General features: G+C 40.9%; 1 protein-coding gene across 3 annotated transcripts in view; it reads left to right on the top strand.

Moving 5' to 3' along the window:
- Positions 1–23,571, top strand: part of fat2 (FAT atypical cadherin 2) — a 123,921-nt gene that overhangs the window by 59,584 nt on the left and 40,766 nt on the right. For all 3 annotated transcript variants that reach the window (XM_031317108.2, XM_031317109.2, XM_036004745.1), the window contains 7 exons: positions 8–207; positions 1,882–2,035; positions 3,708–3,941; positions 11,276–11,665; positions 20,007–20,218; positions 23,045–23,182; positions 23,395–23,538. In XM_031317108.2, coding sequence (XP_031172968.2) covers positions 8–207; positions 1,882–2,035; positions 3,708–3,941; positions 11,276–11,665; positions 20,007–20,218; positions 23,045–23,182; positions 23,395–23,538 — 1,472 coding nt within the window. The remainder of the gene's footprint in view (positions 1–7; positions 208–1,881; positions 2,036–3,707; positions 3,942–11,275; positions 11,666–20,006; positions 20,219–23,044; positions 23,183–23,394; positions 23,539–23,571) is intronic.

A 23,571-nucleotide genomic window follows, 5' to 3' on the forward strand; every position in this document is an offset into this window, starting at 1 on the left:
CATGCAGATGGGGACCCTATGGGCCAGTTCGCCATCATCCAGGAGGACGAGGGCGAGTGGGGTTTGATCGCGAGGGAAGCTCTGGACAGAGAGACCAAAGACAGGTACACGCTCAAAGTCACGGCCACCGACGGGAAGTCTGAGGCTCCGGTGATCGTGGAGGTCCACGTGTTGGACATCAACGACAACAGTCCACTGTGTGAACAGGTGAGGAAGAACATGGAAGTATTTCACCCTTTTCATTTACATAATATTCATCAAATTCACATTGTCCTCATCTACAGGCACATGCACACATAGACAACAAAGGGGACTTGAGCATCTGGCCTTCGAGAGAGAGAAAAGTATCTTTTTTCTGGCGAGCTTTTTTTTTTAAAATAAAGCCCTATATATATATATATATATATATATATATATATATATATATAGGGCTTTATTTTCCTGTTTGCCCTCAGCTTTCCTGTCAAACTAATTAATTTATTGAATAAAAAATCAAAATATCCAGCCGGGAGATTAGACTTCCGATTGAAAAGTTCAGATTAAAATAAATTGGTAAGGAAGTCAAAAAGGTAGAGCTAAACAGCAGCAGCAAGAGAGCAGAAATATGCATGGGACACACAATCTGTAGTGAACGATCATTAGGAATTTCAAGGCAGTGACATATCCTTTACATTAATAAAGCTTCATTCATTCATTCTACAATAGCCTGTCTGTGCACGTCCCTGCTCATCTCCAGCTTTTCAGACACACTCCCACCTCGGAGATGCTTAGTATAATAATCCATGTGTCTACTGGGAACAGTTAGCAGACATTGCTTTAATGGTACCAATAATGTTTCTCAGTTATCATCAAGTGAGCTGGAGTTATTGGAAACGTTTGGATCACACAAGTCGGAAACAATCCTACGTACAAAGCCACAACTGGAATGTCATTCTACAAATAGTATAATACTAATAATGTTAGTGTAGCCTAATCTGTATCTGCAACTGCAAAAACACAAGGTTTAAACAGAATGAATGGACATGCAAACCATAAAAAGAACTCAAATGGCAACGTTATGAAAGAAGCTTTAAGGGCGCTGACACACCAACCTGATTATCGGCCGTTGGACAGTCTGGCGAGGTCAGTGACTCGAGTCTGTTCGGTGTGTTCCGTGCCGTCGTCCGTTGGAGGAGCCGTCGGCCTTCATTTTAGCCGACCCAACATGCTCAGTCGGAGACAGGGCAGTCGGGACTCACCCGGAAATGGCGAGCGGATGAGCCTCTCAAAATCTGACGAAAATCTTTTAAACTGACCTTTGTTGATCTGAAATGAAGACAGATTCAGCGACTGCACGTGACACGTTCGTCCTTTCAGCTGCCGGTTTTCATTTTCTGGGAAACAATACAGAGAAGCGCCGCCTGCTGCTATGGAGACGTAGGGCGTTTCGCGCACGCACAGAGCGTACGCTCAAGTCGGTGTCGCCTCAGTGTGTTTTGGGGCATTTTTTTGGACCTCGGGGACCCGAATGATCAGTCCGACTGGCTTTTCTGCCGACGGTCGGCTGTCTGGTTGGTGTGTAACAAGCTTAAAGCTTCGAAGTATTCGGCACAGCCCTACTTTACTTTTCTCAACTTTTTTCAGTTTTTTACAATCACGTGCCTTTTCCATGAATAAAAAAAGTTAATTTGACTGATTTTTTTCCCTCAAAGCAACTTAGAAAAATAACCTCTGCGTATCAGGAGCATTTTGGGGTTCAGTTTCCTGCTCAATTGCTTCAAATGTAACTTTGCTGGAGCCCCAGTAGCCATGTCATTTTATTTATGCAGCACTCAGTAGCTTGACGGAGAAAAGTGCTATGCAAATAAATGCCTGATTACTGTTATTATCCTTCTGTTGCAGCTGGTGTACACGGAGGCGGTGATGGAAAACTCACCTTCCAGCATGTTTGTGCTGAAGGTTTCGGCTTCAGACCCAGACGTGGGTGCTAATGGACAGATCTCCTACACCCTCCACGGCCACAACGCAGATATGTTTCACCTCGACCACAGGACAGGTACGATGGCGTCTGTTTGGGGTCAAAACACGAGAGCTTCCTCTAAGTGAGCTGCGCTGAGTGTTTGAGTCAGGGATGCCATTGGCACTCAAACAGGCTTCGTGCTGATAAGAGCCAAAAACATTTCTACTGTTTGTTTGTTTTTTGTCAGGAGCGCTGGCATCTATCACACTTAATTTCTGTCATGCCATCTTTCTCTCTTGTCTTCAAAAACACCTGATTGGCTGTAAGATATCACACAGTGTTTAGCCAACAGAGAGGTTGTAGAGGCTGCAACGCTGCAATCCTCAATATCTTGAAGGATGAGGCCTATAACGTTGACCTGTTGCTGGCCCTAAATGGCAACTTTCCATTTAGGGCCAGCAACAGGTCAACGTTTTTTTTTTTTTTTTTCCATGACTTGAAACATCTAATACTAAGTACAATTTCAAAGCACTTGTACTTTAGTTGAGTATTTCCATTTTATGCTTTTATGCCTTTACATGTATACTGCTACTCCACAACATCTCAGAGAGAAATACTGTACTTTTAACATCACTACATTTACACTACATTTTACTAGTTACTTTTCAAAATAAGAGTTTACCCAACACATAATACGTGTTGGCATTGTATTGTTGGCATTGGCATTGTATGCAAGTTAAGAATACATTTTAAAAATACTACAGTTGCACATATTGCACGGCCAATAGTAGGGGGTTTTACTGGCCCATATGTACTGTGTGTGTCTGTGTGTGTGTGTGTGTGTGTGTGTGTGTGTGTGTGTGTGTGTGTGTGTGTGTGTGTGTGTGTGTGTGCGTGTCATTTGATTTAATGATATTGGTTTGTATCTTTATATAAACTGATTAAATAAATAACATTATCTCGAAATTCAAATTCTGCTCTTTTTTCCCTAGCCAGCTCTGTTTGTTTGCATGTTTGTGTGTGTGTATCTTTGTGTCTGTGTGTGTCTTTGTGTCTGTGTGTGTGACGCGTGTCTGTGTATGTGTGACTGTCTACATGTCTGAATTTATCTATTTCTGTGCATACAAAAGCATGTGTGTGTATGCGGTATTAGTGTTTGTACGAGCAGAATATTTGTGTGTGTGTGTGTGTGTGTGTGTGTGGTGGGCAGTCGGTGGATGGGTTGAGGAGATTGATGGCCTTAACTAAAAAAACTGTTCAGATGTCTTCTTCTATTTTAACTGTTTGTATATTCTATTTAACTGCTCTTTAATGTTTTCTGTAAAGCACTTTGAATTGCCTTGTTGCTGAAATGTGTTCACTAAATAAAGCTGCCTTGCCTTGCATTAATGGGGCCGAACCTGGGACCAGTTAGGAGCTTTCTGAAGAGGCAGTAAGCTGGGTGTAATGGGTCGCTCGCTATCCTTTTGGCCTGCTTTCTGGAATATCAAAGCTAATCCCCTGTGTTTCACCAATCCAATAATTTGGTTTCTGGTGTGTAATGTCCCTCACTGGGCTACTTGTATGGCTGATTCTTTCTTATTGCCAAACTTAATGGGCGGAAAAAACATTAAATCTGGAAGCTTGTGGAAGTAAGGAGTGTGTTAAATGAAACAGATTTAATTTTTTTTAATATTGTGTTTATTACGACAGGGACAATTACAAACACAACGACAAACTTATTGTTGAATATCATTATGGCTTCAGTGTTGTGTCCATCTGTCCCCAGGTGAGCTGTTCACTCTGGCTGTGCTGGACCGGGAGAAGGAGGTCGAGTACAACCTGGTGGCCAAGGCGACGGACGGCGGCGGGCGCTCGTGTCAGGCAGACATCCGGCTGATGGTCCAGGACATGAACGACAACCCGCCTCTGTTCTCCAGCAGCCACTACGAGGTCACCGTGTTCGACAACACGACCGTACGAACTCCCGTCGCTGTTGTGTACGCCAAGGACCCAGACACTGGTAGGTTTTTATTATTAAATATTATTAGTATTATTATTATTATTCAATTATTTGTATTGGTTTCTTCAGATCAATCAAGTAAACACAAACATAAACAATCATCCCACAACATCCACCCCTTCCTCCCCGGGGAAATCGCAAGCACAGACAGACAGAAAAGTACGATCATGTATATATAAATATACAGAGGCATACAGTGCCATGCTTATATTATGCTTATATATAACAATGATACTACGGATAAAAAAAAAATAAAAATAAATAAAGGCAGTGTTAGATATCCATATTAGAATAGGGATCAAGTGACATTGTGTAAAGTACAGACATTGTTATCATAGTACAGGAATGGTTGCCATACTTTATGGAATTGATTACCCAGTCACTTTGAGGTATACCTGAGCTTTTCCAATTTCAAGTGAGCCATAGTCTATATCCACGACTTTCCACTTCCGGTGCCGCCAGACATTCCGCCGGATGTCCTTCTTTTTGGCCAGCTGTCCATTTCCTTCCGCTTTCTTTGTGTTGGCATTTTAACCTCCGGTGGATTTATGAGGACTACGGTTAACTGCTCCTCAGATCTCTGCAGGGTAAATCCAGACAGCTAGCTAGACTATCTGTCCAATCTGAGTTTTCTGTTGCACAACTAAAACTACTTTTGAACGTACACATGTTCCACCAAAACAAGTTCCTTCCCAAGGCTCCATTTTGCAGAGGCACTTTAAAGAAAAGCCAATAAACCAGAGAACGTTTTTCTCCCATCCCAGAATGCTATGTGGACTAGCCAGACCCTCCTCCACAGCGCTGTGGAGGAAGGTCTGGCAATGCCAGACTAAGTGAGCCATGACCTCATTGACCCAGCGACTGTACGGGGGGGTAGGTGAGACTTTAGTTACACAGAATAAGGCTTCTAGCTAGCAATGATATAAATGCCAGAGTGCGAGTCTGGGACTGAGAGAGACCCAGATCTCTTCGAGCCACACTAAATTTTGCCACCTGCGGTTCTGGGTCCATGGCCTTATTGCACATTGTATGAAAATGTCTCGAAGATCTTGTCCCTTAATTGTCTCATCCTTTGGACATGCCCAAAATGAGTAAAAGAGAGTTGCTGGGTCCCTAGTAGGTTTTAAAATGTCATTTTGGGTGCTGTGAACATGCAAGTGCAACGACAATAAGACCATAGAGAGCTTTATCATGTTTCTCTCAGGTCAGAACATGTCGTGACAACCCATAAAACCTGGTGTCAGCGATCCTTAACTCTACTAAAGCCTAATACACAGGCTCGCCTTTGTGTGCATACAGTGTATACTAATCCTGAACATAATTAAAGACTAAGCCATTCCCAACAGAGTTTTTGCTTTATGAAAACGCCCACCTAATACCTCTCCACCGAATCATCCAGCTGTGCTGGTAATTATTTGCCGCTGCGGGATTTTAATTTTAATTAGCGTCCTGCTTTACACATTAGGTCACATTCATTTTTTAAATATTTAAGTATAATATTTTAAATCCTCTGTTTGGTGATCCTCCGACTTTTCATCTAGCACCATCATCAGTCCGTGTCTGGAGCTAATTAGCAAATGTAAGCATGCTCACATGCTAAGGTAAGATGGTGAACATGGTATTGTATTATATCATCATACCCAGCAGGGATAGATCTATTCAGATCCTTTACCTAAGTTAAAGTACCAATTCCACACTGTGGAAATCTTTTACTACAAGTAAAAAGTAAAAAGGTTTTAAAACCTGTAAAGGAAAATGTAGTTGAAGGAGGGATCTTGCTCAAGGGCACCTTGATGGTGGTAATGAGGGAGAGGCAAGCGCTGCATTTTTTAATTTTCTCCCCCCAGATTTTTTCCTGCCGGTCTGAGGATTGAACCAGGCCCCCAGGAAGTGCGCCGGACTTTAAGGCAAATTGAACATAGTGGCCAAAACAGTGAAATTGCTGGGCCAAAAACACTTTTTTCCATAGACTTACATGGCGAAAGAGATGTCTGTAAATCAGAGGAGAAATTATTTTGAGCATCACAACAAGTGCTAAACCATCCATGTAATTTTTGGCTCCATGATGGCTCTATGCGCCACTGAGCAACTCTCATAGGAATGATCGGGGCTCAGCCTCGAACGCTGTATCCAGGTCTTATTATACATCCATGATTGAACAACCTTCCGCTCACAAGCTCACCTCTTTAACCCACTCCTTTATATACTGTTGGGTAGTTTAATCTACAGCAATGCATCATATTCTATAAGTTCATGTTTGTGCCGTCGCTGTCGTGTGAGAACCACGCATCACTAAAACGTTTTAAAACTTTCTCGGTCTTTGTAAATTAGAGAGTGTGGTCTAGACATACTCTATCTGTAAAGTGTATTGAGATAACTATTGTTGTGATTTGATACTATATATAAAATTGAATTGAAAACTTCTATGGTTTCAGAAAAACGGCCCTGTTTTCAGCTTTGAGAGAGGCTTTCTAAAGACTTTATTCAGCTTAAGAAGTAGGGAAATCTTCTCAACACATAAAGGAACACTATGCTTGTCCATTTATCTCTGTCAGTTCCTTGTTTCCTTTGTGTTACTTTGACACGATTTTCTCAGTTTTTTCTTCATTTTTTCTCTTTCCTGTGATTAATAGCCTCCTGCTTTTAATCTCACTCACACAAAGTTGTCATTGTTTGTTTGTTTCAGCGCACAATTTGATCTCACTGCTTTATAAATTACGTCAGCATTTTAGCACTGAACAAAGTTTGCAACAAATTCTTCAAATTCATTGCTGTGTTTGAATATTTTATTCATGTGTTGCCACAGATGGTAAGTGGTCAGATAAGAGTAAAGTAAAACAGACAGTCTCCTCACCTGAAACCAGCTGTAGCACTGGTGTGGTGTTCAACACACACACACACACACACACACACACACACACACACACACACACACACACACACATACACACACGAGGATCTATAAAATGCAAAGACACTCACAAACATAAATATTCTGCTCGTACAAACACTAATGCCGCATACTAATACTATACTAATACCGTATGCACAGAAATAGACAAATTCAGACAGGTAGACAGTCACACACACACAGACACAAAGACACACACACACACACACACAAAGATACACACACACAGACACGGACACACAAACAGAGCAGGCTAGGGTAACAGGAGCAGACAGAACAGGTCAGCCACTCCTTCAGATGTGCAGCAGCTTGTCCTCTTTCTCTACACAGAAAAAGTTCTCACAGACAACCATGACTAATGAACTTTTTTTTTTTTTTCATGGATGTTTTACTTGCCAAAGAAACGTAACAAAAACACTGCAACAAAAAAGACACAAACTGCAGTTGGATTCAGTAGATTCAAAACACAGTATCATGTGTTTTGAAAACCTGATGATTTGGATTTGAATTTGATTTCTTCCCGGATTCATTCAGAATGAAACTGGAGCAGTTACAATATCATTTTTCAGAATTAGATTTCTTTTTTGGAATGTTTTGCCTCTAATGGACATCTCACAGAGAGCATTAGGAAACTTTGCCATAATACAGTAAATGATTAAATATAAATTACAATCAACTGGTCCTCTAAAACAGATCTTCAACTAGGGGTCCACGACCCCTAGGGGGTCCTCAGAGTTACTGCAGGGGGGCCGCCAAATTAATGAAATTTGAAAGTTTAAAAATAAAAAAAATAAAAAATGTTATATATGTATATATATATATATATATATTAGGGCTGTCAATCGATTAAAAAAAATAATCTAATTAATTACAGACTCTGTGATTAATTAATCGAAATTAATCGCATACATAATTAATGGTGCCTGAACCGATACTTTTTAAGAAAGTAAAAAAAGAAAAGAAAACAAAGGGTACTAAACAACAGTTGGTGACATTAAAGAACGGCTTGTTTATTGCTAAGGCCATATGGTCAAAATTAAATGATTTAATAATAATGTATAACAATAACAATAACTTATTTCACTAGTAAATTGCTGTTGAACGACAAAAACAACCACCGAGGACATTTACAATAACTTCAAATGCACCATGAAGCTGTAGTTTACCAGTTTCATTGAACGCACCATCTGTGTTGTTTTTCCGACGGCAGCTCGGCAGCTGCAGATTGTTACATCCCGCTGTTGAGTCACAGTCCTCTACAGTAAAACACAGTCAGACTTTACACCGTTCAGCGTTAGCTGTCAGCATTTTAACCGTGTTTAATCCAAGCTACTAGCTAGCGGTAGGCTAACGTTAGCTGCTGTCGAGTATAGTGTTAACTAGCTAGCGGTAGGCTAACGTTAGCTGCTGTCGAGTATAGTGTTAACTAGCTAGCGGTAGGCTAACGTTAGCTGTTGTCGAGTATAGTGTTAACTAGCTAGCGGTAGGCTAACGTTAGCTGTTGTCGAGTATAGTGTTAACTAGCTAGCGGTAGGCTAACGTTAGCTGTTGTCGAGTATAGTGTTAACTAGCTAGCGGTAGGCTAACGTTAGCTGTTGTCGAGTATAGTGTTAACTAGCTAGCGGTAGGCTATCGTTAGCTTCTGTCGAGTATAGTTTCATGCGTCACATGCAGCGGTGTTTGTGTTGCCTGTATCGTCTGTTTCAGAGCACCAGAGAGAAGAGCAGACATATCAGTGGCACCAGATTTCGATAGCCAGAGTTGGCAGAAAGAAGATTTTTTACAAGTAAATGTTCCAGTTAATGATCCAGGCAGCACATTCTCGTCTCCCTCCTTCATTTTACAGTCCAATGGTGGCTAGAACGGCTCCGGGTCAAACGTCAATATGGAATGGATTAATCTGCGTTAATCTGCGTTATATTTTTTAACGCGTTATTTTTTTCTCAGATTAATTAATCGAAATTAACGCGTTATTTTGACAGCCCTAATAAATATATACATTTATATATAAATCAGGCTATTCATGTAAAAATCATTTAATGTACACAACATTGATGATTTTCTTTACTAATCAAGGTAAGGTAGCCACTATGGGAGCCATTCACAAATACATTTAAGCTTAAGGATTCGATGGGCCTTCCACATGTATAAATTATATATGAATATCCATTCATTTTCATCCATCTGACCCAGTATAATAAGTATAACTCAATTTTATATAATATATGTAGTAGGGGGTCCCTGCTCTGTCTCTCTTTCAGCTAAAGGCTCCTTGGCCTAAAAAAGGTTGAAGACCCCTGCTCTCAAATTCAGATTTGAAATGTTGGGTCTTTAACCGTAGCACAATCTTTAGGCAAATTAAAGGCATCTTCCCTCTGGAATTTGCCAAACCACCTGTTTTTTGACGCTTTGTTTGAGCTAAAAATATTGTCCTTTAATTATGGCACTCCCATTATAATTATCCTAAAACAGCAGTTCCCAAACGTTTCAGCTTGGGACCTCTTAAAGGAAAACTGTCTGCTTGTTTCTGTGAGCCGCAGGGTGTGTAGATATTTTAAAAGAGGGGCCAGGTAGAGCCAGTGATCAACTTGAGTGGTTTGTTGACATGTCTTTACTCACTGATAATAGTAACAAGGCAAATACTTGTTATAGTCAGGACTTTTGTGACCGTTCAGGTTGCATATTGTGAGAATTAGGTGTTTTCTGCACAGCCTACAGATGGAGGTCTGTCAATTGGTGGAGCCGTCTCTCTTACACTTTGTTATAGAGCAAGACATCTAATGCCCTTAAGGGTACTCTGCTTATTCATACCCTCTGCCCTTTCTTTTAGCACCACCAGTACGCCACAATTAGCACTTGTCCTCATGAAACGATGCAGACATGCATGCTCCCAAAGGAAGAAACCCATTTGATTTTATTGGCCACTATATGCTTTCTTTGTAGCACCACCCTTAAGACAAACCGTATTTGGGCGACCTCCAGCTCACCCAGTAGAGTGTGCGCTCCATGTAGGCTGAGACCTTGGCAGCTGCCCGGGTTCGAATCCGACCCGCGGCCTGTTGCTGCATGTCGTCCCTCCTATTGTCTTCAAGCTATCCTGTCGATTAAAGGCTACAAAAAGCCCCAAAAAATAGTCAATGCGTCACACATTTCTGTGACATGAGCGGGGCCACACGGCATCTGCAGATGCATGATTCCACAGAATCTTCCGCAGATTTAAAAAATAAAATAAAAATAAAAAATTAAACTGTTAAAAAAATCAAAAAAATCTGTACATTCTGTTTTGGGCTGGTTAGGAGCATTGCAGCCTCCAGGAGCCACTTGCAGGGCTGTTACATTTTAAAAACAAAAAGGATACACAGGAATATCGTTCCTAAAAGCATCATTCCTCCAAGTTTCATCAATATAGTGTTACTTTAATGACGCTGACATTTTATGCTCCCTGCGTACAGCCTGCTTTAGGTAGACTTGCTGTCGGAGCGATGTGTGTAGAAACGCTACATCTACTGGATTAGTACTGTTGTTATCTTGTTTTTGGATCAGTGTTTATTGGCACATGCACAAAAAATTCTTTAACAGGAACAGTTTTTCATCTTTTGATCACAGTTTTTGGAGTTTTCCCTCTCTGTGCTTTGACATCATGGCTTCACTTTTAATCATGTGCACACCGTGTGGGAATCCAGATGTGGTTTAGGTAACGGCAGCAATTACTCGGCTAATTAGTTTTTCCCTTTCAAAGAAAAGAATCCAGGTGGCACGCAGCATGCTCAGGGCCAATATACAACTCAAACTAAATGACATATCAAAGCGCTATATCACGTTTCAAACTCGAGGCCCACGGGCCAAATTCGGCCCCTCGCAAATTTTTTATCTGGCCCACGTAGCAATATAGGTTCCCAATAGATTTAGGCCCGCCTAGTTGTGCGCCAAACCAAAAAGACGGGAAAATGTTTGCAAAGCAATTACGCGACACTCAATGCAGAATTGGGCAGATTTTCCAACTTTGAGACTCAAAAAAAACACAGAAGAAGAGAGTTTTCATATTTAGGCTGTGAAACAGGTTGCTGTGAGTCCTCTTTTAAAAATGCAATCATTGTTCTGCTTGATTTGCTAAACCCTATCATGGCTAAGGACCTTTTTTGCTGACTTTTTGTGCTTTATGTCGACCAAACTGTAAGTGAGAAGGCTATATGTGACATGCGATAATACAATCAAATATATTTGACTTTTTCCAATTAAATAAAAGCATGTAAATAAACTCTACGTGTCTGGCCCTTGATGTGATTCTCATTTCCAGTGTGGCCCTTAGTGAAGTTGAGTTTGACACCCGTGCGTTATGTTGATCATCAAACGAACTGAATCAGTTTGTGTTGGTACCAGAGAACACTTTCAATCCCATCTGTCCATCTTCCCCCTCCTCCAGGTATAAACTCCGAGGTGAAGTACTCCCTCCTGGCGGGCGACAGCGGCTACTTCTCTCTGGAAGAGTTTTCTGGGATCCTGCGGCTGGAGCGCCCGCTGACTACCGACACCCCGCCCACCTTTGAGCTGAAGGTGAAGGCCACGGATCGCGGCCTGCCTCGTCACCTCTACTCTGTCGCCACGGTGACGGTGGACGTGGTCTCCCTGGACGACTACCAGCCCGTCTTCCTGAGCTCGGAGTACACCGCTCAGATCCCAGAATCCTTGGCGGTGGGGTCTGAGGTGCTGAGCGTCTCCGCCCTGACCAGAGACGGCGGGGGGCCGGATCCCATCGTCTACCGCATCGTGTCCGGCAATGACGACGGATGCTTCCTGCTGGATACTCGGACAGGTTGAAAAACTTTTCTTAACCATCCGTCTTGCATTTTGTTGACACATTTACAAACCCCACCAAGTTTCCCAAGATGCATTATTGTATTTAAAGGGGCACTGCGATGATTTTAAAGGTCAGTTTACTTATGATGGGGAAAACTTCTTGTTCATCCTGTGAAAACAGTTGTGTAATGTAGGGGTGAACGACATGAGGATAATATCTGATTGCGATTATTTTTGACTGATATTGCGACGTGATTCACGATATTGGAGGCAATGATCATTTCTGTATTATTATTCTCATTTTCATTGAAAAAGATTAAATTAAAAATGATTATAGTGTGACTTTTGCGACGATCTGTAGCAAAGAAAGTTTGTTTCTTCAGTCTGTAGGGTAGAATTTGTAGGCTGGGACGTCTCTGCAGCGCAACAATACTTAAAGGTATAGTAAGTGATGTTAATCAAATACACTTTTTGTCAAATTCAGCTTATATCTCTTCACGATCACCAGCTCTGTTTTCGGAGTGCTTTAAAAAAAAACTGTAAAAAGTAAATGTGTAAATGGAAAACAAACCAGGAGTGCACGCACCACGAAACGCTGTTCCAGCCAATCAGCAACAGGCAGCGACAGTTGATGGTAGGGGGGGAGGCAGCATGTGAATGTGACGGCCGGCCAATAGTTATCTGGGAGATAAAAAAAAAAATACAGATCAAATAAAGAGTCGATATACAGTTTGTGCAAGGTGATGTCTAAGTGGTATGGCAGTAACACAATACAAATACAATAGTCCAAGTAAAAATACAGAATGTAGTACAGATTCTATATACAGTTTGTACTGTCCTCTTCATGTGTGAACAAAGCCAGACATCAAACCTAACTCCTCTCAGAAAATTACTGGAGGAAGAAAATAATGTCGAAGCTTAATGATTTAATGAATTAGTGATAGCTAGTCGTTAACTGTGTCTGTCTGCTGTTTGGTGCTGGGCAGGCAGCGTTAAGTGTTGAGCTGTAATTTAAGGGTTAATAGGAGCTTGTTAGCTGAAAACAGCTTCTGCCGGAGAAAACACAACGCTTTTATTAAAATAGAAATATTGATTAATGCAGCTTTAATTGCTTCTTGTGTAATCTGCTATGAAGGAAAACAGAAATTCAAATAACAAAACGTTTGCCACATTCAGCAAATATTTGAAACATTGCTGGACAATCTCAAAGCTTTGGCTGTTTGCTCTTAACAAGACGCAGTATGTTCTTTTTTTGTAAGTGGTAAATCCATTTTAAAACCCCCCCAAAAAAACATTTATGACACAAAAATCCAGCTAGATTGCCTTGCGGCAAAAAGCTGGAAGCACTAATAAAAGCAAAAGTTCTGGAATTGTATTTCCCTCCGAGGTTGCTCGAGGCTGCCAGTCCGCTCTGCATTTGTGTCACAGGTTTAAAGTAATTAGTATTGTCTTCATTTAATAATAATGGTAATATGTTGTGGCCTGGCTCCGCCCTCCTACGTACTTCCGCTCAATTTTCATTTTCCTTCAGTACTCCGTCTGGGTTTGTGGTATAGTCTTGGGTTTTCTCCGGTCAAATATTTGGCGGTCCAATCAGCGAACAGAGGGAGTGGCTGAGAACGATGACGTTGAGGTCGTGCGCTAGAAAGATGCGAGTGAAGCAATTCGGTCCGTTGTGGCAACGCTGCCTAATATCCAGAAGTTAAAGCCCGAGCAAGAACAATCTTTGCTGAGTTGTGTTGGTGGCCATGATGTTGTAGCCCTCCTCCCCACGGGGTTCGGGAAAAGTTAGATTTTCCAGCTCGCTCCGTTAGTGGTGAAGGAGTTGGCTAAGGCTAACGCTAGCGATGCTAATGCTAAATATAAGTCGATAGTTGTCGGTCTCCCCTCTTGTTGCACATGTGCATGACATACATACGTCACGACCAAACGTTAGCAATTGGGTATGGCAGATCCAGAGTGGCTCTGGGCAGATCCAATAGTTTTAAAGTTCAACAGAGTACCCGCCTTCAAGGAAGTTAACACTTGTCAATGGAGAGTGGCCAGACTCTCTGTATAAATGGAATGTACCAGAGTCTGGTAGGACCAGGCTAAATATGTTGTGCATATTAATATGCAATACTTAATAACTGAATCCCAGAAAATTGCCCAATTAAATGATTTTAGATTTTAGTATTAGAACACTAAAAGACTAGATGTGGTCTTTCCTAAACTCATTTTTTTTTTTACCCATTTAAAAGAATTCATTTTCTTCGTAATTCATGATTTGTGTCTTATCTTTAGGTCTTATGCTTGAGCAAATCTTCCGACACATCAAGTATTATTTAGTTTTATTCTTTTCACTTAAAGTTAGAGTTTGGCCTCTGACCTGAAGTGCCCCACCCCCTGCTGGATTTAAAGAAGAGTTTGTGAGTGTCCTGCCAATAAATCATTAAAAGGGCCAGCTGGTCAGAAGAACCGCATTTATTGATCACTGCCTACTGCCTTAGGTTTAATGATTTTGGGAGTGCAGAGAGTTTTAAAAGTTTGAATAGCAGACATGTGGGATCAGAATCTCAGACTGCTGGACAAACAAACAGGCCCTGGCAGGAATACATTAGAACTGGCAAGGTTTTTCAGATTCTTGAGACGTGCCTTGGCAGAAAATGTGTATTCATTCCAGTCAAACTAGAAGAACAAAACAGTGAAGTATCTTTTGGGATACACCTCAGACAGAGTTCTAATATCAATCAAGAATCAGAATCACAGCAGAAGTCTGCCGTTCAGAGGGTTGAGTTAAGTTAGAGGGATGTGTTAAGAAAGCTGCACTGATCCCTTTAAATGTGTAGTCCAGTGATAGCAGGCTGAAGAAGACTGACGTGTTCTCTCTCTGTAGAGCTTGTGCTGATCGTTTAATCCCCTGATCAGCCTTTTGTTTCATGCTTTTCTTTGTTTACTCTGTCAGTATGGAGGTACACTGGGAGCTGAACCAGTATCCCAGGTTCTCTGAGTTTGTTTCTAATTTACACTTAAAGTATCGTCACAGCCAAAAACAAATTTCGAAAAATTCTTCACTGTCAGTGTGCGGTAAGTTTGGATAGTGTCTCTCTTGTATTAGGTGTCAACCAGCAATGAATTGTTGAGTCAGCATTTGTGTAAAGGCATGCACATTTCCCCCAGTGTATTGCAAGCCTGATAGCCCACCAGGGCTAAGCCACTAGGATTTTTTTAAAAACTACAGTTACAGTGGTGTGGCTCGGTACACTACAACGCACTACAAGGTCAATATTGTTTTTCACTAACGACAAAACAACAAATTATCCGTGCATTTATATATATATTATATATATATTTTGTAGCTTTGTGTGGGAATAGCAGGTGCAGAAAGACAACATATAGTTTCATAGCACCTACAATTAAATACACTCGGGTCCAGTAGACCCGAACACCTCATATGTAATAGTTATGTGTAGGGGGGGTGTACTGTGTGCAGTCATTGAAAATAAGTTATTTTTTTATGTTCTTCACAGAAAATGAGCCAAGGCCAATGAGTTTGATTTAGAAGAAATAATAAATAGCATCATTTTTCTTTTAGCAAACATTGAAAACGGGTCCTACAGACCCGAACACCATACAAGGGTTAAGATAAACATGGTTAAGGTTAGGTAAGAAATGGTTTGCTGAGATTTAAATGAGGAGAGCATATAAGGGTGAAAACATGGATTCATTCATTCATTTATTTGCATGGAATTGGGTATATTGAGGTTTGCTATTATTTGACCTTGGCTCCTAACACTGACTCTGAAATGAATGAAATATTGCAGTAAAGTGGTAACATTTTTAAGCATTCGTCAGAAATTAAATGAATAAAAAGGAATTTATTAACACAAGCAAAAATGTAGGTCACTGGTTGAGTTGGACGTGTATCGAAAAGTTAAGAACAGACAGTACAAAGCGATAAGTGCCTTGTTTTTGTAAAAAATAATTTTTAATCAAGTGTTTTTTTGTTGTTTTTTTGTCCACTGCCTGACGAAAAGATCATGACTCCGACTCGAGTTTTTTTTTTTTATGTCCACAGAATGATTCAAGTGTATTAAATAAATGATGTTTGCTGTGTGTAATCAGTAAGCCTCTCCAAGGATTCTGCTAAGGAAGCAATAAATCTCACACTGGCCCCGGATCAGAAGACATACCGCAGTTTGTCATAATACGGCAGGTGGCAGATGGATGGGGTTTACACAACGTGACAGTGTAATGTGTCGCTGAATTATAGGGAAGTGTTTCACAGTCCACATGTAGTATCTCTGTAGCTGAAAGTTAAGTGTGGTCCCATCGGACACAGCAGGATGACGAGGATAGCACAGTCACAAACAGAGTGACATTCAGAACATACAGTTTTTATTTATTAAGGAAATAGCAAAAAGGTGTCACTGTGCATGAACTGTGCATAGAAGTGAATGAAAAGAGATGCAGGTATATGGCCATATGATATATATAAGAATTTTTGCATGAAGGGAAGACTTATTTCCAGACTCTAACAAAATCTGCAGATTATTTTTCAGTTTTCTGCCTGGGATACAGATGTTCTAACATTCTGAGTTTAATTTTTTTTATTTATTTTTTTTGGTTTAAAATCTGCGGAATATTCTGCGACCACACATTCTATGTGACCCTGCTTATTGCCTTCTAATGAGTGGTAAGGATATACTCCTGCATACGCAGACAGTTTTCACACACGTTTGTTGCGGAGTCATGCGTTTTGGGATGCATTTGTATGGTCTGCATGGACTTTTGCTGACATGGGCAGCTGACAGAAGTTTACGCTGAAAGGGTTGTTATAAAACAATCCGGTCACGATTGTTTTGTGGTTCGTGTCCTGTCATCTACTGGCTTGATCTCCGTGAGTTGACAAGATCTCGGAGACACGCATGAATATATACTTTATAACAATCCCTCCATTCATTTCAACGACATAAGAATAGATAGATAAGAAAGGCTCAGTAGTAAAGGATGATTGTTTCAAGGTCGGTTTACGCAGAATAATCTTCAGAAAGTAAAAACAGCATATCAATTGTATATAAATGTATACCAATTAAAACAGATGAGAGGCTTTTTTCAGAGTTTTTAGAGAATGGAATGTAACAGATTTGCAACGTGTGTCATCTGAGTTCTTTATATACTGTCTCTGCTTTAGATGTAGGGGCTAAGGTATGAACTACACTGTGTCAATGAGGGTCCTCACAAGTCCACATGTACAAATGTGTGTTTGTTTGAGTATCAAGGCCCCATAATTGTCCAAGAAAACAAACACACTCTGTGTGTGTGTGTGTTCTTGTTTAACTATATTCGTGGGGTCCAAAAACCGTGAATACAGTATACTTGTGGGGTCCGGACAGCTTTGTGGGGCCAAAATGCTGGACCCCACAACTTTAAAGGGCTGTTTGAGGGTTAAGACTTGGTTTTAGGATTAGGGTTAGAATTAGGTTATGGTTAGGGTGAGGGTAAGGGTTAAGGTTAGGCATTTAGGTTAGGGTAAGGGGCTAGGGAATGCATTATGTCAATGACGGGTCCCCACAAAGATAGTGAGACGCACTGTGTGTGTGTGTGTGTGTGTGTGTGTTGTTTGAGTGAGTGTGAGACACGTAGGAAACAAATGTTGACCATGACAAATCACCCTTGGTGTCTTCTTTCTGAGAAGTTGCATCACGCAGGAAAAATGAGCTCAGAGTGCTTTGAGCAAAACATAAAATATCTATAGGAACCCTTATTGACAGGAACGTGGCAGTGGGCGCACAAGCAGCCATGTAGGATAGTTGCTGTAAACCATATCTCTTCTATACTAAAGACACAATATGCAGAGTTTTACAGTAATAAGTGCCAAAATGAATCTCAGACATTGGCATAATTTACACTTACACAACTGTTAAAGGAACACGCCGACTTATTGGGACTTTAGCTTATTCACCGTATCCCCCAGAGTTAGATAAGTCCATACATACCCTTCTCATCTCTGTGCGTGTCGTAGCTCTGTTTGACACACCCACCACTAGCCTAGCTTAGCCCAGATCCTGGAGGTAACCAGCTCCATCTAGCCTACTGCTCTGAATAAGTGACAAAATAACACCAACATTTTCCTATTTACATGATGTGATTTGTATAGTCACAGCGTGTACAAATAACAAGGTTACATGAGACACAGCCATCTTCTAACCGTATACATACTGGGAACTATATTCTCAAAAGGCGAAGCACTGCTACTGCTGCTACTTGGGCGGAGTGATTTGCTCGCAGCACCTGAGAAGCCCCGTAGCAGAAATTTCTTTGCCCGTAGTGAAGAGCAGAGAGTTCGCCTGGAGTGAATATAACTTAACCGTTTAACTTTGATGAAGTGAAAACACACAGCGAGAGGGTCAAAGTTTACGATGAAAACAAGGACAACGCCTAAAAATACGGCTGTAGTGCCATGGTTAGCATTGCTAAGCCTCAGTCCTGATTGACAGGTTGGCATGTAGCCACGCACCAAAACTCTCCCCTGCATAATTGTCTATTATTTTTATAAATGGGACCATAAGTTACACAATGAATATCATGATGTATTGAAGTAGACTTAAAACTAGCAATTGAGACCATTAACTTGTTATAAAATGTTTACTGAAGTAATAAATCAAGTGAGAAGCAGGGTCATTTCCCTTTAGACTTATATGGTAACTGACTTTGTTTTGGAGCCAGTGGAGTCGCCCCCTGCTGGAAATGAGGTAGAATGCAGGGTTCAGGCACTTCCACATAGGCTTCACTTTTCAGGCCCGGAAGTTGCCGCTTGGTTACAAGACAAAAACTGTCTTCTCTGTCTACACACAACACACAAACTGCATTTTAAAAGTTTTCCCCCTGGCCTGAGTTTTCCAAAAGCAAAAGCAAAAACTTAAAACGCTGTTTGTGTGTGGACGAAACGCCAAAACGCATAGAAAAACCTATGTTTTAAAATCTATGTGTACGTGTTGACTAGGCCTGAGGTTGGTTGTACAAATCTCCTTGATCCCAGAAAGATCAATGAAGCAACATCTGTGCTGTTTGTACGAGGTGCACAAATGTAACCTGTTTAGTTTGAGGTGTTTAGTTTGAGAGGGAATGGTAGTGTTTTTGTTGGATCCCATTTTGTTTTATCTTAATGAAGTGTGGTTCAGCAGACTGGCTGGCAGCCCTAGAAAACAGGGTGCGTGTTTCACCCACACACTGCTGGATATGAGTCGACACATACTCTCAGACTTTGTGTGGTATAATGAGACCTGCTAACTGTAATAAACATAAAGAAGTTAGAACAATGTACAGTCTTGTCTCCAGCAGCTGGATCATCAGAACACAAATTATATGTTTACTGTAGATTTGGTTTGTTGGCAGTTGAGACGTGTGATTTGGATGGATAGTTTAGGAATTTACTAAGAGAAGAAGACGGGAAGACTGAGATTATTAAAGCCATACTGAGAGAGCTTTATGAAAAGGAAAAGAGAATAGTATAATAGGACGAATAATGTCAAGTCACAACATGCTGCTGTAAATTTTGTTTTATGTTGTAGTTTCTGTACTTCTGATGATTTCTTAATCCAACAAAGGCTGACTGTGCGTCGTTCGTTCTTTTCTTCTCATTTCTTTATGCTGGGGTTTTATATTTTTTCACAATGGAAAACCAAAAAGGCGAGTAGAGTCGAGGCGAGTTGAGCAGGTAATGGAAAAACGCCATAAATCCCATGAAAAGACCAAAACCAATAATGTGTTAGTGCGTCTTTAAATACCCCCCCCACACACACACACACACACCTTTCTGTCTCAAAACCCATCGGTGCCCATTGGTGGTGCTGTGCATTGTTTTATTCATTATATTTGGTATTTTTCAAAACCAGTGAGATCTTGACTAGAATTTAAAACAAAGTTCTGTATCTTTGAAGGGCGTTCAGCCATGCAACATGTTTTATTTGTAATGATAGACCCACCGGTGAATCTGACGGGGGTGTGGAGGCTGAAGAAAAACACAGAACAAAATCAAGAACTTGCACATGTTTTATGAATTTATAGTGTATTTGGCTCATGAGGTGAACTGAGCAGCTTTGGACAGTTAGTGAGCTTTGTGATGTATGCTGTATATCAGAGGTAACTGTTTAAAAGTTAAGGGTTTCATCTCCCCCAACAAATCATGTAACCTTACATCAGAATGTTTTTTTACTAAAATTACCAAAGGTATAGAAGGTGTAATAGATCTGACTAGTGTCCAAAGTAAATTTCCCACTTCTGATGGGGTTCGTTGTACGAACGGGTCAAATCTATATGGCATCGTCTCACATTTTTCAATAAGAATATTAAGTCTTTACCCTGTGCTCTTGCAGGCCTCCTGACCCTCATCGCCCCACTGGACTTTGAAGTCTCCCAGCAGTACTACCTGTCTGTAGAGGGAAGTCGTGGCAAGTCGTCCCTCAGTGACATCACCACGGTTATCATCAACGTGACGGACCTGAACGACAACGCGCCACTGTTCGGACATGGCGACTACAGCGCAGCGATATCGGAGGATCTGACGCCTGGAAGTCTGGTGATGAAGGTAAGAGCACAGAGGGACACAGCTATTTTTGTGTATATATATTAAGGCTGTAACGGTTCATCTATTGTAACAGTTAGTTTATTCGTGCCTAACCGTCACAGTACGGGGCCACACAACCACACACAGAATACAAGGTATGTAGATTGATGCACATTTACATACCTTACAAGTGTAAATTCCACCTGGAAACATTAACCTGTAGGCCGTTAGCAACATTTGCTGAGGTAAGCATAACAAGTCACACTATGGCGAGTGCAAATAAAACGCCTGAGCTGGAAGAACCGCTTGCAGCTTCCAGCTGGGAGAGAGAGTTGTCTAATGGAACATGTCCATATACATGTTGTTTTCACGCCCCGCTTCCCAGCATTGCATGCCAGTTTCTCTTCACTGACCACTGACAAGCAAAGAAAACAGGCTAGACCCTCCTACAACCGCGATGGCTGCACCTGATTGGACGAATGCGTCACGTGGGTCTGTCTGCTCCCGGATTTCAAAACTGACCATAATGGCGGCTCGTTTGGAATATGATTTCTTATTTAACGTAAATAGTTCACCGAAACATGTTTCTGAAAACATTTTAAGCTAGAAATAGGCCATGCAGTTGCTGAATCTGTCTTCATTTAAGATCGACAACGGTCAGTATATATATATATATATATATATATATATAGTTTTTGTTCAGTAATTATGAGATGATTTAGAACATTGGTGTTTGACCCAAATGCAGTTATTTACACATTTTTAAAGGGAACGTGTACTTTAAGTATGTTTCAAACCAACAGCTGTTGTCTTTCAAGGATCGCAGCAACAAGCGGGGCTGTAAAGAAATCATGAAGGTTACATTGATTAAATGACTTAATGAGGAATTCTTCAACATATCATTCACATCATTCACACATCATTCATACATCATAGGCACACACACATCAGCAATCTTTAATTGAATCACTGAAAATATATTTCCAAGGTTCAATTTAACTGAAGGGCATTTCTCCGTTATCTGTCGCTTCAGAACTGAATTTTCTGTGTTGTGTCTTTCAGCCTCTACACATACACACACACACACACACACACACACACACACACACACACACACACACACACACACACATACACACAGACACACACACACACAGAGTACACGCACACACAGAGTACACAAATGACATGCATCCGCACACACATAGCAAGTGTTAGATACAAATCTATTCATTTTTAATTTTTCAATTCATTTTTATTGTCTCACACAGACACACACACACACACACACACACACACACACACACACACACACACACATACACACAGGAGAATACACAAACGTGTAAGCAATTTGACAGCGTCTGACACCTGACAGCCTGCTGATGATTCAAATAATGAAAAAGGATTACACACAAACAGAATTCATTTCATGAAAAATCACATACTCTGGTACTTTAATACACGCAATAACAATAAGGCAGTATGAGATGATCTGGCAGCCTGTCTATAGTGTACATTTGTAAAAAGAAACGCACACACACACATGCACACACACAGTTATCCAGCAACATGTCAGCCGTCATCTGTCAGGCCAGCAGCAGAGATAAGACAGCAATAACACAGCTCAGCAGCTCGCTGATGGTCAGGCCTCGGCTGGATGATGAGTCTGTAATCATAGGGTTTCATGTTTGACATTTTTCTTCTCCCGTCGGCTGTTTCCACCGCTGATTTTTCAACATTTAACTGCAACATGTCACAGTTTGTACTGTTTTCACATACCGGGGAGAGAGTCTTCTGTCAGTGGAGCACAATTATAGGAACTGTTACAAAATGATAAAGTAATAAAGAGGAAAACAAGCTCAGTACATGGTTGTATTGGTCCATCTTAATGAGTCATCTTTGGCTGTTATTGAGCCCAAAAGTCTTTCTTTTTTAAACAAATTAAACAAGCTGCCACTATACACCCTGTTCCAATTTTGTTTTTTAGGAATTTTCAATTTACAACTAATTAAAAAATCTCTAATGTGTTTTGGCATGAAGCCTTCATCACAGCAGGTTAATAACAAGGCTAAAAGAAGCTACAACCAGAACAAACTGCACATGAACACAGGTGTTAGCGATATCAGGTTACTGCAGTGCAGAATAAACACATTATCTGCTGGAATGACCCTAGAGGGCCCTTAATCACATTTTCTTTATGATTAACAATTTTTATTCATTTTTAAGCGGTATACAAAATTTTTGCATCTGTTTTGTTTTCTTCACTGGAAGGACCCCCTAGGGTACTTTATCATGTTTGCTTCACTAGAAGGACACCATAGAGGGCACTTTATCACATTTTCTTCACTGGAATGACACCCTGCAGGTCAATTTAGCACATTTTCTCCATTGTAAGGACACAGTATAGGGCACTTTATCACATTTTCTTCACTGGAAGGACACAGTAGAGTGCACTTTATCAAATTTTCTCCACTGGAAAGACTCCCTAGAGGGCACTTTACTTTGTTTTCTTCACTCAATGGGCACACTAGAGGGCACTTCATCAACACATTGTCCCCACGTTGATGGCACTTTATCATGTTCTATTTACCATCGGGGCATCCAAGTGGGCACTTGGAGTGTTTTTTTAGACCATGGGGACACCATTGAGAAGTGCTGTAGGTAACTGTGACCTCTGACTTTAATTTATTATCATTAGGCATTGTTGTTGCTTTGTTGGGTGCTATCAGTTTAGTGTGTGGACTTCTGCTTGACCTCTGACATAGCTCAGGAAAAAGGCAAGACAAAAGGGAGACGTATTATTCCTCTCCTCACCTTTCCTCACCTCCCTTTCTTTACCTCCAGGTTACAGCAACTGATCAAGACGGTCCCATCAACAATCTGCTGCGTTACTCCATAGTGAGTGGAGACGCTGCGCAGCAGTTCTCTATTCACCCTCGTAGCGGAGAAATCACAGTCCGCACTGCGCTGGACAGAGAAGAGGTCAGTATGTTTCTGTATGGTCAAATAAGTTGAAACGAACAACGAAAAAAGGCAGATATAAAGATGAATTTTTTAAACACAAGACATAAAGATTAAACAACTCAGAAAGTAAAAGAAACAACAAACAAATAGAAAGGAACAAAAATCGTAAAAAAAAAAAAAGAGAGTTAAATAAAAGAACACTGTGAATTTCCCCTCTTTTTCCTCTCCAGATTCCTCATTACTCTCTGACGGTGCAGGCAGCAGATGAAGGTGATCCTCCCCTGTCCTCAGCGGTCCTCATCACCATCACTGTCACCGATGTCAACGACAACCCGCCTGTCTTTTCTCAGGTCAACCACAGTCTGCTGCTGCAGGTATGACAGCCACAAAATCTCCAACACGTCTGC

Source organism: Sander lucioperca, chromosome 1 (genome assembly GCF_008315115.2).
Source record: "Sander lucioperca isolate FBNREF2018 chromosome 1, SLUC_FBN_1.2, whole genome shotgun sequence".
Classification (NCBI taxonomy): domain Eukaryota; kingdom Metazoa; phylum Chordata; class Actinopteri; order Perciformes; family Percidae; genus Sander; species Sander lucioperca.